The sequence below is a fragment of the Toxotes jaculatrix genome, chromosome 6 (genome assembly GCF_017976425.1).
Source record: "Toxotes jaculatrix isolate fToxJac2 chromosome 6, fToxJac2.pri, whole genome shotgun sequence".
Lineage (NCBI taxonomy): Eukaryota > Metazoa > Chordata > Actinopteri > Toxotidae > Toxotes > Toxotes jaculatrix.
Genome location: NC_054399.1, coordinates 28,631,059 through 28,649,940, shown reverse-complemented (window position 1 = coordinate 28,649,940; position 18,882 = coordinate 28,631,059). Strand labels below are relative to the sequence as shown.

Sequence of the window (18,882 nt, the reverse complement as noted above, 5' to 3'; positions counted from 1 at the left end):
AGGGTTTTGAGGCGTCGAACACGATCAGCCAACGAACGCATGCTTTCAAACAAGGTGCATGTCACCTTATTTGAAAGCAATACAATAAAGACCACACACACACACATTATGTTATTACAACATTGGATGACTTTAATCCCACTACTCCTGTCATATTAAAACAAGTCTATTTTACACAGCTCAGTCAGCAGCTAAGGAAAACAAACAGTGACAGAAATGCAGTGAACTGGACGGAAGTCAAAGTTAAAAATCTAGCCAGGATGTAGGGAGCAGAGCTGTGTTAAACATCTGAAGCAGCTGCTAACATCTGGGTCGAGTTGGGATAAAATTATAGACAGGTGATCTACTGTGGAGAAATGATGCACGTCTCGGTCTACACCTGATGACCGGTTAGTCGAAAGTTGAATCTTTTAAGTAAGCGTACCTTTGAAAGTCAAGTAAGGGCACATAAATGTACGTACTGAAGCCCCCCCCCCCCCTTGTGTTTGCTGATGAATGTCCCTCAGACACAGTGCTTTTCACACAGGTGTCATCATGATAACATTGTGCAAGGTTTTCATTTCAAACAACACAAGACAAGAAGCGATCCAGTTAAACCAGCGGCTCTCGTGTTAGGCAGGAATGAAAACAGGCGCTTGGTCCTCCATCACGCTACGCTGCTCTACACTGGGCCGTGTAGACAGAAAACAGGAAAGGTGTGGTTGGTAGAAGCTGTGTCCGACTTCAGAGGCTGCCTGCGAAGGTGTGCCCCACAGAGGACTAAAGCTACATCAGCAGTTCCAATACTTGGCCTCACAGAGACCACCATGAACCAGTGCACTCAGGAAGTCCTCATCAGTTCATCAGAGAGGAAATTTCAGAGTTGACATGATGGTCTGACAAAGTAAATGTGTCCAAATGAATCAACATAACCTCCATTTCTCTGAGAACAGAACAATTTTCTGAATTTCTGACAGGTAAACCAAAACTGACTAGTGCAAAGGATTTTGGGATACTGAGAACTACACACCATTACACCTGTCGTGTTCTATAAATGATGATGTACTCTGTCAGGAAAAGGAGCAGTCACAGGAGGAGGCCTCTGGAATGGGACACAGCTGGAGGACATGTTATCTAGTGTTTTATGATGAAGACTTCTCGAGAGAAGCTCAGGAGAGACGCTGAGCTGCAGCTTCCATTTGAGACGGATGTTCAGCTCCTGTTTAAACGGACGACACAGGGGCAGCAGTGATTCCACGTTCACACAGAAAGAAGAAGATCAGATCACAGAAGGTCACAAGTCTAATGTTCTGTTCCTGAGTAAATGCAACCTTGGAGAGGGAGGGCAGAATTTAAAAAAAAAAAAAAAAAAAAAAAAAAAAAAGCACAAATTGTGTCATATCAGAGTGTGGCTCCCTGGCTGACTTGAGATCAGAGGTAATGTATTTACAATGGAAAAGTCTTGGGGGGAGGGGGGGGGGGGGGGGGTGGGGGTGCAGAGGGAGATGATCTTGGAACAGGGGGGGGGGACAACAGAGTCCTCTCTCCTCCTCTTCCCTCTCCTCCCAAGGTCTAGAAGAAGTTTTCAGGTCAACACAAAACAAAAGACCAACCAAACACAAAGCTCACTTCACTGACTGTGGGACCACAGCTGGGTTTCACCCAAACGTGCTGATCCCGAGTCAAAAATGAACAATGGCTGCAAATTGTAGCTAACCTTGGTAATTTATAGACCTTGGCAGGACGTCAGCATTTTGGAAGGTAGAGTCATGGTTCAGAGGTCAGACGTAGAAAAGTCGTACCCTGGAGGTGCTGACGTGGAGGTCGTCATCGTAGAACTTGGTCTCTATGATCACATTTCCACTGGAATACAGAGACACACACACACACAGACACCGTTCACCTTTATTTTCTCTTTTAAATTCGTTTATGTAGCTTGTTGGTTTGACTCTAAATTGACTGTTTCTGTTACAACCTGTCAGAGTTCACTGTGGTCATATCACTGTGTTACCAGACCTTCAGCTCATTCTGTGTAGCTCAAGGTTGAATTAAAACAGCATCACAGCTGCATGGGATGAAACTGTGGCGACGAGGTCACGATGTACTGCACGAGTCGGCACAACGGAAACGTAACAGAGAGAAAAGACGAAGATCGTCTGAGCAGAGACTCACGTTAAAACGTTGGCCGGCATCATCTGGGACTCTGGAGCCGCTTCTATCAGAGACTGCCACGTGTTGGTGGAGTTAGGGATAACAAAACCAAACTCAAAGAACCATTCTGGACGGAGAGAGAGACACAGACAGGGAAAAGACTCAGTGAGACACAATATCATCATCACAGCTCCTGAGCTTGTTGTGCTCTAGGTACTGATGTTGCTGACTCACACACACCTCACATTCCAAACTATTTAGTTTAATTTCATTTTCTTTTTAATGACTTTTTAAATTTCCAGGTCTTTGCGTGTGCCTGTATGTTAGTGTACCATAATGGTCTAAATGGTGTTTCAGAGCCTTTTCCTCTGGTAGAAACCAGCAACATAAACATGTTGTGTTGGTGTGGATTGTGTGTTGTCCCCTGGGAGCTCTCTGTAAGCTCACCTCTGTACAGCAGGGCCCCCTAGGGGACAGTGCTTCAAACACACAGCAACACACACGTTACAACACAGCTAACTGAGCTGACTGTTGGACATGATGCTTTGAACTATGAACAGTGAGGTGGAGCAGGAGGTTGAAGGTCTGAGGGCACCTCAGGGATGATATTAGTGCTTTCCAAAAGCAGGAGCAGGGTCATGGTGCTTTGGTAAAGACTTCAAAGACAACAAAGCAAAACCTCCCTTGTGTTCAACATTAACAGCTACACATGGCTCTCAAATCACTTTGGTAGATTATTATTAGAATGTGTAAAATAATCTAATTTTCTCTGTAAGGTTCATCAGATGGGGTTTTTCCCCATCCTTCCCTTCATTTTCCTTTTCCTTTGTGATCCACAGCCAATACCTGATCTGCTGTGGTTAGTAGGGCTGCAGTTAACAACTGTTATCATTGATCTCTCAATTCATTGATTGGTTGTTTGCTCTACAACGAAGAAAAAAATAATGCTGGAAAGCTGATTTTCTGTTGAATGCTGGATTATTTCGGCTCAGAGTAGGAGCTCCAGGATGTAGCACAGAGCAACGATGGTGGACTAAGGATCCATAACACATCTTTTGCTGCTTAAAGTCAGTTCATTCCAATGTGGCCGCTCAGGTTTAAAAACCATGTTGAAAATAATTTACAAACCCATATTACATCCTATTCTTACCAAGTATATTAGAGTATTTTGCATCCACATAGTACTTGTAGTGAGGTACTACATGAGCAGTAGGCGTTAAACCACACATCAGCAGTAAATGTTAATGAAATACATGTACTATTTGCAATAACTGTTGTTAAGTAACAACGTAGGACAGGTGACTCAAATAACCTGGTTCGTTCAGCAGTGAGGGTCAGCTTTGTGTTGCTTCAGGTATCTGTCACAGTTCTCTCTCTTCATCAGTTCATTCATTCATCCCTTCCTGCCTTATTTCCCCCTGTCACAACCTCTGTTATCATTTCAGACCCCTGCCACTCCCACCTGTCCCACCTGTCCCACCATCGAAGGCACTGGCACATCACTGACACCTGTAGATCAGTGGAATAACCTGAAACCATCTGCAGATCTGTCCAGTGTGTTGCCTGATTACCTTCTAGACATTGTCCTTTGAAGAAAACTTTCTGCTCCAGCCTGAATTTCTCCAGTTTCTCTGAGGAGGAAAAGTTCAGTTCTCTGGACACGGCTTTACACTTCAGGATCTTCTTCGGGACGCGAGCTGGAGAGACGGGGAGAGACTAGAGTTAACTATGCTGACAACAAGATCAAGCTGTGGAAGCATACAGAAGAGATTCAGAGGCAAAAACATGGATTCGAGACCTGCATCTTATTCAGCTGTGAAATGTGACTGATCGTAAACCTCAGTGAACAAGAGCACCACTTTGTTTTCAAGTGACTTTTTCCCCTTTAAACTTTGACCGCTTCCATTAAACTGAAGCAGAGTGTGTTTGGTCTGTAGCTACACACTCACTGAAACCCTCTTTAGTGTTAAAAACATTGCTTGACAGCTCATATGGCTTCCCCTGCTCTTCACTGTAAAGCTGTGACTCGCAAAGGCCACATGTCCACAGCTCTCAGCAATGTAGCTCAAGAGCAGATGTTACAGATGTTCTAAGCTGCTGGGAATGTTGGCTGAAGCTGTGAAAGAAGGAAAGAAAGCTGGAAAAAATAAAAATTTCTAAAAGCTTTTAACTTGTTCTGCTATGAGACATACACTACACTCTGTGTGTATGTGTGTGTGTCCAGTTTAGGTTTGGTGTGTGATTGTACCTTCATGTTCTACTCCTGGTACAGAGAGGTCCTCGGTTCCCTGCCACAGCACCTTGCCCGTTTCTGCATCCCGAAGATTCATCCAGTTTCTGCCAGGAAAAGGTTAAGAGACACCAACCGAACTAAAGAATACACAAACTGAAGTGAAATATTCACGGAATAGTTTAAACACTCCACCTGTAACACCTATCACCCCTCCTGTGTTATCAGCCTGCACTCATCCGTCTCTTCGCACTTTAAGAATTAAAAGTAAAACCAAGAAATGTCATCACATCCAATCTGAAAAAGGTGAGACGAGGCAGTGGTGGAAAAGCAGTAAGCTCAGAGTTGTTCAGATGGAGGAAGTAAGCAGATTAGGAACCTTTGTTCAGGATAACAGGGGGAGGATGGAGATTAGGGCTGACAATCACAGTTTAACTCACAGAGGAAAACTATCACAATATGCTGCCCGTGATAACAATGGCATCACTGTACAAGTGATTCTGTAACACTGGAAATGTTTAACTCTCCCTGTCCTTTTCACTTTTAACACAAAAAAAAAAGTCCAACAAACTCTCTGTGGACCTCTGTGGCAAAATAGCAGCAAAGCACAGATCAGAGCAAGAGTATAAAACCACCTCTGAAGCTCTGAGAGTCCCCCAGGAGCACAGTGAGCTCAGAAATGAAAAGGAAAAAGTTTGGAACCAGCAGGGCTCTTCCTAAAAAAACTGGTAAATGAAACCAAAGTGTGCAAACTCTGAGGGGGTAAATACCGGCTTGACAGAGCGGGGAGACAAGAAGTGGCAACTGGTGGAGCTAAAATGAAAAAACAACTGGCACTAAATACTGTATCTAATGAGCTTCTGAAATGGCCTTGTCTAATTTCTATTCTATATTATCTCATTAGTTTCTGTTCTGTTCAATTATAAAGAAAATTTCCTAAAAGTGATCCCAGAGTTGCCATGAACTATAATAATTCTGTTAACTGACTTTACTTTCTAATATTCTCAACAAGCAACTTTTTTGAAATCCTGTGGTCAGCTGGCTGACAAATAAAATGGGTTTCCATAGGAACAGAACTTGTATTGATTGTACACCGTATATTCTCTATCCACTGTTGTATGCACGAGAAGACAAGAAAGGAAATCTCCAGAAGACCTTTGATGTGCAAACCATCACTTTCTTACTTTCAAACTACTAAACTGTCTGAAAGAACAGAGGTATGCAGAGCACGCTGAAAGAACATATGCACACTTTAATCATATAATTTAATCATTTATTATCTGTTCAATGCTAATACTGAGTGTAAGAGGGGAAGAGGACGCTGCAGCAGCCTTTGTGCTGGCTGAGAGCTGTCCCGTCAGTCTGTCAGTCGGTCAGCTGTTCCTGATCTCCGCAATCACTTACTAACACAATGCAGCTGTCAGTCACAGCGTGTGAGGACCTGGTCAGTGACTCCACTCTACACTACAGCTTCTCATGCTGTTGTCTTCACAGTCAACAACACAACTCAGGTCATATTTGGAGGCACCAGTGCATCAACATACATATTATTACTGTCGGTGATGTATCCAGGTACACACAGCTTTTTGACTGTGTAAATCATAATGGTTTCTGCTCACTATATACGCTATACTGTAGTTTGGAGGTTTGATTAAAGCACGTGTAACACCTGAAAGTGTCTGACTTTATGTTGATCATGATGACTGCTGGTGGTAGACTGAAGACAAGTGTGGGAGACTGCAGAGCACACTGATAGCACCTAAAGCTGAGAAAGGCTAATTTTATCTTTGGATATCAGACTGAGGGACACCAGTGAAGACTCATCGTCCTACAGCCCTCTGTTCTAGAAGACCGTCCACTCAGCATCCTGTCACACTCAGATACTACTTAGTGTCACACACACACACTCGACTCCACACCATCTGTGAAACCCTTCATCCCACCTCCACACAACCATCAACCGTCTCAAAACACACAGCCTCCAGAGCTCCAGGTCTCTGACTTTCAGCATTCAAACTCTTACGTGATAACTCATACAGATAAATAATCAATACAAAGAAAGGACAAAATGTCTTATGCACATCAGCTTTCAGGTGGGTACCGGTGCATTCGGGGACTCGTCCTAAGCTCATACTACTGAGCTGGACAGTCATAAACCCAGCTGGTCAGGATGTTGTAGAGGAAATGTTTGAAAAAGATTTAGAAGATACAGAAAAGTTTCCTTCAAGAATGTTGAAGGGAAGTTTGTGCGAGTGCCAGTGTGAATCAGGATCATGACACAGAATCTCAGTCAACAAAAGCCTCAAAATACTCAACTTCACTGGATCTTCTTTCCTTATTCTGTTAATGTTGTGACTATTTCAAATCACCGTCTCAGTCATCTCCACATCAGAGCTTTCATCTATCAGTTTCTTCTTACAGCGTTGACTTATGGAGTCATTAAAGTTGGATTGCTGCTGGTTGTAATTCAATGATCAATATGTACATGATTATATTGTATCATTATTTAATGCTCTTCTGATATCACCTACAGGGAGCTTCACTCCATGTCTGTTAGAGCTGTACTGGCCTTCGGGGACCTACAGAGGTCAGATCCCGCTAAGAGCAGAGCTCTACCACATCCACCATCCCCCATCTCTTCCTCTGGCTTTTTAGTAAAGTGTGCTGAGTTGAATGGTTTCTCTAATCCTCTCAAGTCTTACTAAATCCAATCTCCTACATCTAACTGATCATCCTCCACACCTTCCAGAATAATCCAGGCCAGACTGCAATGTCCTTCTCATTGATGCTCTTTCACCAGGTCGGGTACTGTAATCTCTAAACGTGTCACCAAAACAAAACAAAACAAAAAAAAGCATGCATCATTTTAGCTGGATGTCCTTTCTGACAGTGGCCTTACAGTAACACCAACAAAAGAAGTGGGAAACATGTCCACCCACATGTACTGTTCACATCTGAATTCCTTCCTTCATTCCCCTCCAAATCACTTCCTCTCAATCTACACAAAAGAAAATCTTACGCAGCAGGTGATTTAAGCTCCAGCAACATCAAACGAGGTTGTACCACAGCCTCCCCAGGCCCAGCTGCAGGCTGTGTGTGTGTGTGTGTGTGTGTGAGCAAACCACCAGGGTGCCTGCACAAATCTGTCAGAACACACACACGTTAATGAGCCCCCAGTGAAAAGCTGCTGTCACTGTTTAGTCTGCATTTATTTTTAAAGACGCACTAATGGCTCAAAGTACAGGTGGCTTCCTAACCCCAGCCTTTACACAACACAACACAACAACAGCTCTAACACACTTCTGCTGAACAGACACCAGCTTTCATTTCTGTCAATTAATACTTCAACAGCTCAGCGAGACTTGGTCCACAAACACATGTAAACTGTGTAATATAATCCAATCATCCACGCCTGTGGTTTCCAAAGCTTCACTGTTATTATTTAACATTATAGTAATATGTTGCTATGTGTACAGTTTTGTGATGAATTTTGCCTTTTGCATGAGACACAAAGAAAGCATGCAACTACAAAGCAAACTGAGCCCAACCCTGCCACACTACAGACAGTCAGGGGAGAAGGTGAGCACAGAGCAGTCTAATCACCAACACACACATTTCCACTGACTCCCATCTCACCATCACCTGCACCGAGCTGTACCTGGCATTCAGAGCGCTCTGATAGGTCATTATTACTAAACTGTACCTCATGTTGGGCTGTAACGACAATGTACTGACTTACTGTTTCACACCTTTGTTATCAATTACTCTGACGATTGCTTCGGATTAATTAGTCATGGAAATCACCACACTCTTCCATTTACAAATATATGAAATGTTTGGTGCTTTCACTTGCAGTCCATTTCAGTCCATGTTTCAGGTTTTACACAGCAGAGTTTTGTAAGTAACTTAGTGAACATGCTTCTTGGAAAAAGCCCCAGAGGAAAGTGAAAGGTCTTACTCTGTGGTTCGACTGCTGCTTTGTGACTTCTGCTGCTTCCCTCTCCACTGTCACTCTCAGTAAGAAACATCTTAAACATCTTAAATCTTAATATCTTAAATAACAAGCTGTACGCTAATGACAGAAAGCTTTCTAGAAACTGAAGGCCTAAAATACTAGTTCATACTCCACCATAGTTTTTTCACTGTTGCAGCAATGAATGAAAAAGAAAATGATGGGAGCAAAAGCAGAGTGTGCAGGTTCAGTTATTTTTAGTGATATTTCTTATTTTGAAGATGTTTGGATGTGCACACCTCTCTCCTTAAAAAAAACAAAAAAAAACAAAAACAAAAAAACAACCGAGGTACTTTTTTTCCCCAACTATCTCAGAATGACAATAAACTCAGACTATAAAAGAATAAAAGAAAATGATATGCTGTTTAGCCTCTGTGCTGGCTTTAATAAGGCTGTAAGGACAGAAGGTAGTAAATCCCTGTTCCACTAAATCATGGATTTAGGCATTACCACAGTACAGCAAAAGGCCTGTCCTTACCACGAAAACATACACAAACACTCGTACCTTCAGCTTTTGTACATGCTGGGGTAAGTAAGGGGGGCACATTTCATACATAGTTAAATAACTAAACTAACAAAAGCTACATGGGCAGGTTTTCACCGGCTGGAAAGCACTGGGCCTGCTGTAGTAAGAGCACCGTGCTGTGTGCTGCTCTGCTGCTTGTTCTAGAGGGTATTACTGAGGATAATTCAGTCCTGCATGGTCACATGAAGTCCAGGCAGTAATATGGAAAGCATCAACTTGCCATGATGGCTCCACCCATACTACTGCATTCGAGATACAGAGCTCAAGTTTCCTTTCATAGAAATAACGTATTCTACAAGGATTAAAAACACAAATTTACCAGATTAATGGCAATTGAAAAATGTGTGACTTAAGGTGGTAAAGGGTAATTGAAAATGTGGAACACAGTGCGTGGAAACTTCTAATGCACAAGGAAATAACTTTTAGCAGACTGCTATGACCAAAAACAAAATTCTATTGATGAGCCAGCTCCAAGCTCTTGGACCTCCTTGATGCTTTGGGGTTAAATTTTCCAGCAAGGCTTAAAGTTAATTTGAGTGTCTGCCTGAAGACGCGTGGATCATAACGAGGCTGAGGTGACCTCAAAGCTTAACTGATGCAAAATTATATTATGTTGTGTTGAAGGTTTAAGACTATCAGTAGATCAGCCTACTGCCTTCCGGTTCAGATCAGGTGGATCAGCTTAAAGGGCCGGATATACTCCAAAACAGGGACGGACACTTAGTGTATGCTTACACACACACACACGTGTTCACTTACATTTGTTGGCACATGTGGTCTGCAAGTTCATAAATATTGGACATGGACAGATGATGAAATGCATGTCATGCAAAACCTTGTGGACCAATGGATTCAAAAGCTTGGTTGTGCGTGTCACAGCCAAAGTGAGGAACCTTGGATCTGCAGGACACTGATTCACTAACAGGCAGGGTTTCTGCTGAGAACTCGGACGGTGTAGAATATTCACCACTGACAGGATTTGCTGTTCCAAATATGGATGTCATTTTAGGAAGCCTGGCAGTAAATGTCTGCTGTTTATTTTCTGGGCTGCAACTAATTTCTATCATTTTGCAAAGAGGCAGAGGCCCCAGCTTGATTGGATTTGTCCGACAACACAAGTGGTTTACTCTATCATGCACACCAAGTCATTCTGCACTGTCATCATTAGACTAAGTACCATGGAGTACCATGGTGTCTACTGACAAGAAGGGGTAAAAAGCCACTGTCCTGTTTCCCAAAAGCATCTTAATAAGTTGTTCTCTGACCATCACTATATAATGGGACTATGATAAACGTAACCCTTCGGTTATCTGAAACAGAACCCAGATCGATTACTGAGAAGATGAAGGTTCCAATATCAAGAAAACTTTAGTGTATTTAGCTACATATACCTCACAGTTTAAAATGTAAATCTACACATTAACATGAACAGAAAATAACATTTCTCTTCGTGCTTCCATTTACACTAATGAAACAGAGAAACCTTTATCTTGAGAGAATTAATATGTTCAACAAGACTTAAATGAATACACAACGGAAGTGTTTTGTAGATGATCTTACACTAAGCAGTGTAAGTATAACTATAAGCAAACACAGTCAGAAGCATCAAAGTGTAATGAGAACAAGTGCTACAACGTGAAGTGAAAGGTGAGAATATCAGCTAACTAACAGCATTGCAGATATAAGTGCCAGGGTCTTCTGTTGACCCAGTGGTCTACATACAAATGCAGCATCACAGGGACCTTTGTTAAATGCCATACTCTATTACCCCTGTCTTCCCATGCTATCTGTCAACATCTCCTCTGTGTACTATCTAATACAGGTAAATACCACAACAACATAGAACATTAAAAGTGCCTATTGTGGATGTGCAGGAGAATATGTATAAAATAAACCCTAGTTCAGTTCTAATGGACAGAAATTATATTCATTCCAAAGTCATTTCTCTTATATTCTGAAAACTTACTGGATCACAACAACAGTACAACTCTGACAGTAATAACAGAAAAACCAAAACATTCAAAATCTTAAAACACTACAATAAAATTGTGGATAGTGATATAAAGTATAGGTGACTTTAAACATACGCTGAAATTACTGTTTATATTTAAGGCATCACTTCCAATCATGAAAGGGACGCACGTGCGTTTGACAACTTCCAACACGCACATGAACCATCAACCCGAAAACCAGCTTTACTTCACACAGGTAACACTTACTAACTACTACCTACTAACACTGAGCACAACTTTGACAGGGAACAACCGGTATCTGACAGCCTGAGTCTCAACCTTATCTCCATCGCATGGCACTGTTACCAAATAGGATATTCATCGTTACAGCTGCCACACTGAGCAGTTAGCCGGGCAGGTTAGCCACAGGGCAGGGCCACTTGTTTCAGCTAACAGGCCGTCAGTCCGATGTGAACTAGTTAGCTTCGTAACCACGGGAACATTTAAATTTTATCGCATCAAATAAATGCAAATATCAGCTGTGCAGCCTATGTTTTCAAATGAGAGAGGGAACTAACAGGTTAGCCACTGCAGCTAACCTTACTGTAAAACAACAACAGCAACAGTCGTAAGATGTTACTACCATCTTGCTAATGTTAGATGGCGTTATCTAGCATGAGACAGGCCATTTAGCCTATTGCTATGTGTCTAACCTTCGCAGGACTTCACCAAACAAACAGCGAAAAGGATACAGTTTGAAGCCCTTCAAAATTTCCTTGGCCCTGTCTTCGTCTGAAGACATTTCAGAAATCGTCTGTTTACGTTCCTCACAGAAAACCCAGGATCCAGTGAAATAACAAAGCTGCTGCTGATGTTTGGTTAACTAGTTATCTAACTACACTGCAACTAATGTTCGCCTGAAAATAGCATAAACAAGAGTACTTAACTCTATATTGTTGCACTGCAGGTTAAATCTGATCCGATAATGCAATCAGCTAAATATACCCAGCTACCTGACTGACAGCCAGCCTAGCCAGTCAGAGGCACAGGGTTACTCGTAATAGCCAATCACAGCTGGAGAACGAGAAGCATGGGTGGGGCTACACTGGATGGAGACGCGTCACCAGGGGCAACGCCACACACACACACTCTGTGAAGGGTGATCGTGGCCACGGTTGGATGGTCGGTGAGTGTACCACTTCTTTACTCACTTAAAAAGTGCACATGCATGTTCCACACATCTTCATGTTTTAATTAGTCACAGTGATGTTAAAAACAAAAATAAAAATACATAGCCTGGTCTGATGGATCTGGATTTCTGCTAAGGCTGCAGATGGTAGGGTCAGAGTTTGGAGTCAAAAGCATGAATCCATGGACCCAACCTGCCCTGTGTCAAGAGTCCAGGCTGGTGGTGGTGGTGGTGTGGTGGTGTGGGGAATGTTTTCTTGGCGCAATAAAGATCATGCACCAATAAATGCTGGCAATGCTGGAGGAAAAGTCAGAGGATCACAAAAGTCAGTGGGCTTCATCTTCTGAGGGACCATTAATGTCATGGCAGCCCATTCTAGTGAGATGTTTCAGCCTGGGCGTAAGTGGTGGAGAGATGGATGTCACTCGTGTTTGGGTTGTTGTCAGTGTGTATTTTCTTACACTGTTTCCTCTTTTTCTTTTTTCTTTTTTTTTTGTTCTCAGTCTTACTGGGATCTTTGCTCTTCTGTTCAAAGTTTAATTTTTCTCATTGTGTGTTTGGAGAAAGCAGTTCTTTCCATGAGTTCTCTCTCACTGTGGCCCAACCTTAGCACAAAGGGATCAGGCCTCGGTTCAAAAATATGAAATCTCTCTGCTCTTTATCTCTTTTTCTTGCCTTATCAGATTTTCCTTCGACTCTGACGCCATCATGTTAAGATTAGCTATCACTTCCAACTCCAGTGTCCAATTCAAGTGTACTGGTTGCAGACACGGTGGCACCAATAGCTCTGCATGTGCCTCTACCCCCCCAACAGGCAAATGCCAGTTTTCCCATTATGGCAGTATGGCTGCTAGCTGCGTGTGATCATCCCAGGAACACTCCTCGTCTCCTTGTGACCTCCTTCTCTGTTAGCTGTTGTTGTTGAGCAGCAGGCAGGGAACACTTTGATCAACACAGTCACAAACAAGCCCCTCACAGCAGTATTGATAGCTACATGGCCTTAAAATAGAGAAGCAGAATGGTTAAGTGTGCACCTATTAAAGGAGGATGGCCTCTTCCTTCACTGCTGTCCAGGAAGTGATTGTCATGTTGGCTTTAAATGTGAATGCGTGAGGAGTCTCAGGTCAGTTTCGTCCCCTGTGTGGACATTTATTGACTGTCCCTTAAATATCCACCTACTGATTGATCAGGAGAACTGAACCATCAGTGGCTAAGTTCACTGTGCACATGCACATGAACGCTATTTGGGCAAATTAATATTTACATATAATAAATCAATCGAGCAATAACCCTTATCTGTATGAGACGCTGCTGCCCCCACATGAAACTGTCAGGGAAGCAAGAACTGTTCTGGGGTCCACAGCAGACCTTTGCTGGAGGACGAGGACACAGGTGAGTAACCCTGGTATGATAACATGGTAAATGTGTTAGCGGTGCTCACACACAACCCTCATATCTGCTTGAGGTAATGGCTCAACTGCTAATTCCTGCTTCATGCTTTGTGCAGGGCCTGACTTCCATGGCTCCAGAATCTTAGTCCAGAAGTCTTATGTGATAGCGCCTCTTTCTTCAACTGTGTCATTTACACATTCGACATGTTAAAGGGAGCCAAGAACGTTACAGCAGATGGAGACACCCACTGTCCTACCTATCTGTCTCATTCTGCTGACTTTCCTCCCTGCCTGTAGTTGGCAGGTGGAGTTAGCTGGTACATCAAGGACTTCTGCTTTTCTGGGCATCGTCTTCGGTCTGCCTGCCTTTGTTTGTTTGGTTTGCTGCACCACTCAACAGTCAATACACCTCCCTTACACACATCCATAGATTACAAACACTACCAACCTCTGCTCTATTACATATGACATATGCTTTTTTTTTTTTTTTTTACAATCCTCATTTGTGCACACACAGTTTTAGCACGACTGGAAACAAGTATCATTGATCAGGTGTAAAGGAACAACGACAACAAACTCAAACAGTGGGAGGCAGTGGCTTTGTTGAGAGCTGTTTTCATGATTAGATTCATTTGGTGAGTATGATGGTGTATGTGGGACTGACTCAATATAAACCACACTATGTTCAACGTAATGAACGTGTCACTGATTTGCTGACAACTAGATAAATACTGAAAATCATTAGCCTCATTCTTAAAGTGACATGTTCTTCATCTTCCTCTCAGATTAGCTCTATGATGATTTTAAAGTCTCATCATTTATCAGTCATCACGAGCTGGCTATGAGATCTTGGCTGCCTCTGCCACAGGGGACATAACATGGACATGTGAGCAGGTGAAACTTTCTGATTATCGTTGGTCCTAAAACAGGTGCACTGCCTCCACCAACTGGACTAACACATTGTGGGCGCAGGTGTGCATACATTTATATGCCTACTGTCATAAGGACTGACCCTGTCGCTGTGGATATCATGGGTCTGTCCCAGTACCAGTCCTGAGCACTTCAAAAGCTGCTGGCAGGTTAAATGTTTTATGTTCACACCCTCTCAGGTAGCAGACAGTATCCCATGTCTATGGCAGTTACTGGAAATATGTCACATGAGTAGGTAGGTATTTTATTACTAATACTTTAACTGTTGGTACCACCTGGTTAGCTCAGTTGGTAGCACACGTGACTCAATCTCTGGGTCGTGGGTTTGAGCCCCACTCCGGGCGGCACTGCCTCCCATGGGCCCACCACCTGTTGGAAGTGCCATAGGACTTCTGTGCATTGTAGACTGGACGGCAGGCGCCCCCGCAACCTGGGCCTGGATCCAGATAAGCGGCAGATGATGACATGACATGACTTCAACTGTTGGAATAAACTTACTCCCTTTACAAAGACTGGGTGGCAGGTGGCTGGGTCTGGGTCAGTGAATGAAGTATTCATTAACACAAATCACATCTTTCCCATGAAATAAAATAAGACTTTTTCCTACTTGAGCAATCTTAATTCTCTGCTGAAGTAATTCTAGATATAATTTAACTGATATGCCATCAGCAGACTATGTTTCCAGTATTACTGAACTGATTCATCAGTCGAAATGTGCTTCAAAAGGTTCATTCTTGTTCTATTTTTGCCACAGTCACTGATGCACACTGAGGCACATTGCCTGGATTTGGCTGGCTGTGAGGAGGAGCAGTGTTAGGAGTCGTCTGCACTGCTTCCAGCTTCTCTCAGGCTTAGGAGCTGGTAGTTGCACTAAAATGCTTTGTGAATCACTCAAGAACCTTAAAAGACCTCTTTTTAGGAGCCTCTCCTAGCTGAGTCAGTTAAGTGCTAGTTTTAGCCTGAGGAATACAGACTATAAACTAGATATGTACACACACCTGTAGAGTGACTGAAATGCCAGAAACACACACAATCAAATGCAATTCTATAAACAGCGCCCAATAAAACCTGCCTTCAGGAAATTTATGTTGCAACGCGCTGTCTGTAAATTCCAGTGTGCCATGTTGTTATACTGAAGTATGTTTAATCTTTTTTTTTTTCCAGAAAGAAAACACAACATCCTCAACACGGAACAGAGAAGAGGTGGATCTTACTGCCAGTCACACGATTGTTGGATGTAGACCACCAAAACCACACCTGATCACTGCTAACAAATTAGCACAAGCAAGAGGACATACACACCATCAGACATGGTTTTGTAGTTTAGCGAACGTTTATTAAGTGACATATTAGTCCTTCTTGGCAGCAGCCTTTCTCATGGCGGCCAGTACGTTGCTCAGCTCCTCTCTCTTTCTCTTGGCCCGAATGTGAGTGCCAATCTGAGGAAGAAACACAACATCAACATCAGACTGACTCACTTCAGCGCTGTGTAAACTCTAAGCTTCTTCTCTGTGGAGTTATTGCATCAGCACAGTGCATCGTGTCCAACATAAGGGAATCATAAAGGACACAGAATGAGGCTTTAGCCTTCAGCATATTCAAAAACCTGCCAGTCTCAGACAGCTACAACTCTGTAAACACACACACACAATCTGTATTAGATTGAAAAAAACAGTAACTGTGGCTCAGTATATAAAGTCTGTGTGCATGTCCACAAGTCTCTCACTACTCCAGTACCAATAAATGAGACCACCAAGTGGTAAATGCTACAGACACACTGACAGATAACAGAAACACAAACTCACCCTCTTCTTGATAAACTTCAGAGCTCTCTTGTCCTTAGACACCTTCAGCAGCTCCATGGCTCGCCTCTCATATGGAGCAAAACCGCACACTTCGCGGATCATGTCCCGAACAAACTTGCTGTGTTTGGTCAGGCGCTGCACAGGAAAGACACAAATATTACCACAAAGCTTTTAAAACATGACTCATTTTTCCACCGTTTATTCTTTAGTAGCAAAAAATCTGAACAACAGAACAGGACATCAGAGTAAATATGTCAGTGGCATATTCTTAGCATATTAAAAACACCAGAAAACATTTCATAACAATGTGATGTAGACACACTGATATTTATTTTTGGGATTATTGTGAGATTTTTCCTGCTAGTAAACTAGTGATGGACAACACAATACTGACAGTGCAACTTGTTATCACTTCTGTTTGTTTAAATATATGAGCTGTTGCATGAGACCTTAATGTGAAATGAAAAATATGGCAGTATAAAGGTATTCTTATGGTATATGTTTGCAGCAAGAAAAATACACGAATCCTTAAAAGCTTAAAGTGATACACGCTCTCCACAAGCTGTCACTGCAGTCACTCAACAGCAGATACTCACCCCACGCCGACGGCTGTGTTTGGGAGCAGTTACATTTTTGGTAACTGGATGGCCTTTGTTAAGGCCTACGGCCATAGGGTAGCGAATAGCCATGTCTGTAGAAAACCACAAACACACACAAACATCAGTTCAAGTGTTAACAACATTTTTTTTAATAAGCTACTTGGACAGATGCAAAGATGCAATGTGGAAACGCCACATTCACTTTCAAGTTAAGACACATGTTGACTGCTGGGTGCAGCACCCTAAAGCTTCCCCCGAGCCCACCCCCATTTTCTCCTGACGGGTTGATACTTTAATACTCTACTGTCAACAGTAGCACAGCACATTTAAGATGCTTGTTTAAAACCTCTTAATTATCACATGAATACACTGCTAATGTTGAGAAATTATCTTTGAACCTCTACTACAATAAAGCCGTTTTGTTTTCAACAAGTAAAAGCCTTCCAGGGTATAGTGCAACAAGGCCTATCGTTGCAATATCACTACCTAAATGAGTGAGTTTCCTAGTTACATTAACATGGACTGCTCTCAGTAACAGTGTGGCGGGTTTAAATCGTTCGAGTCAAACACCTAGAAGGCAAATTCATGTGCTGTTTATCCGAAACCGGCAGAGTCCAAATCCCGAGGATGTTTCCTACCATACCGTGTTGTACTGTCGGTAACGTTACAGCTCTGATTTCTCCCCAAATCTCTTCACATAACAAAGCAAAATGTTGTTTGTTGTCTTAAGTAATAACTCGTACATATTTCCGAGAACAATTAGCTTCTGCAGTGTATTAAACTGACAGTAGAAGAGATGCTAGTTAGTCACCGACGCGGCTACTGGTTTTCATTTATTCAGTTAGTGTCTGTGTAGCAATACTAAACACAGAGGTTTAGTGAAGTCAATAGTCTGCGGCACTTTCAGTTTATTTGGATGAAATGAACGGATGGCGAAGATTAAACGTGAGTTTCAGCACGTAGTTTCCAACATCACAATCTTACCTGCTTTCTGTGATGGCGGTCAAGCCGGAAGGACTGTTGAGGGAGCGAAGCGGGGTAGTAGAAGGTTTGACCCCGGAAGACACATCTGAGACGTCAGCACGGCAGTGCCCCTGCCGGGGTGGAAGGGGTACTGCTGGTTAATCAGGGCTCCAGGCACGGACTGAAAAGCTTTCCAAGCACCGTCCTGTTTGTCATGGATTTGATTATTTGGACTCTAAGCGCCATCAGTGTTTGAACCCTATTGTTTTGGGTCAGATTATTATTAGTAGTACGAGAGTGAAGACCTCATGTATGTAGCATTGTATTTGGTGCAATTCATCTGATTGTGGAGAAGGGAGACTGCAGTGACAGCATCTTTAGTTTTTAAATGGGTTATGATGATGATGATGATGATGACGATGACAAGAAACCAGATCCAGATCAGCTTCCTCTGATCAAAGGACAAACCGACTTTTTAGAAGTTTATTGTTCTCTGTCCTTAGTATTCACAGGTTCAATTTTATGCCTTGGACTTCATCTCCACAGGATTTAAAAAATATTAAACTGAAATTGAGTGTTGAATCAGCTCTAGCACAATCACCAACTTTACAGGTGAAAATATTTCCCAGTTTGACATCTGCAACTGGCCCAGCAGAAGCGCATTACAGCAGCCAAATGTGACTCCTGTAATAGATGTCTACTGCTGTAACCACTGTAAAAGTATGTTTTAGGCAGAAACTCTGTGTACTGATGATCTGACAAAGTACAGAGCAGTTAGCTTAAGTAGTTGATTTTGCTTGTCCTTGTCCTATGTTTTTCATTTGATGGACACCTCAGACTGTCAGTGTAGTACAGCTCATGTACATTACTTTTATTCCTAACTACAGTTATTGTTCAGTGTTTAATGTTGAATTTCAAATAAACCTTCTGTAAAGTAATATTACTGAGTGCATTTTCTATTAACCACAGAGCACTCACCAGGTTTTTTTTTCCCCCCAAAATTTACCATAAATCTCATAATGAATCTAACAGGTTGCTTTGGTGATTTAGTGTTTTCAGTGTCATTAAAATTGGTAAATACAAAAGACACCTAAGGAAAGCACACATTCGAGTATGTCTTCTGGTCCTTGTCAAATTTCGAAGACAACAACATTA

General features: G+C 42.4%; 2 protein-coding genes across 5 annotated transcripts; both read right to left on the bottom strand.

The window, feature by feature from the left end:
- Positions 1-315: 315 nt before the first annotated feature.
- Positions 316-11,845, bottom strand: pde6d (phosphodiesterase 6D, cGMP-specific, rod, delta). 4 transcript variants are annotated; one of them, XM_041041281.1, is made up of 6 exons: positions 11,603-11,845; positions 4,379-4,467; positions 3,702-3,827; positions 2,152-2,257; positions 1,782-1,842; positions 316-1,198 (listed from the first exon to the last, which is right to left on the bottom strand). In XM_041041281.1, the coding sequence occupies exons 1-6, from the start codon at positions 11,650-11,652 to the stop codon at positions 1,028-1,030; spliced, it is 603 nt and encodes a 200-aa protein (XP_040897215.1). In that variant the 5' UTR covers positions 11,653-11,845; the 3' UTR covers positions 316-1,027. The 4 variants fall into 4 exon arrangements, 2 of the variants coding, with proteins under 2 accessions (XP_040897215.1, XP_040897216.1); XR_005894243.1 differs by having other exon boundaries at positions 1,059-1,551; positions 1,697-1,842; XR_005894242.1 differs by having other exon boundaries at positions 1,062-1,198; positions 1,697-1,842.
- A 3,829-nt stretch (positions 11,846-15,674) lies between these two features.
- rpl36 (ribosomal protein L36) lies at positions 15,675-17,838 on the bottom strand. Its single transcript, XM_041039505.1, has 4 exons — positions 17,749-17,838; positions 16,762-16,856; positions 16,166-16,300; positions 15,675-15,799 (listed from the first exon to the last, which is right to left on the bottom strand). The coding sequence occupies exons 2-4, from the start codon at positions 16,852-16,854 to the stop codon at positions 15,710-15,712; spliced, it is 318 nt and encodes a 105-aa protein (XP_040895439.1). The 5' UTR covers positions 16,855-16,856; positions 17,749-17,838; the 3' UTR covers positions 15,675-15,709.
- Positions 17,839-18,882: the final 1,044 nt, after the last annotated feature.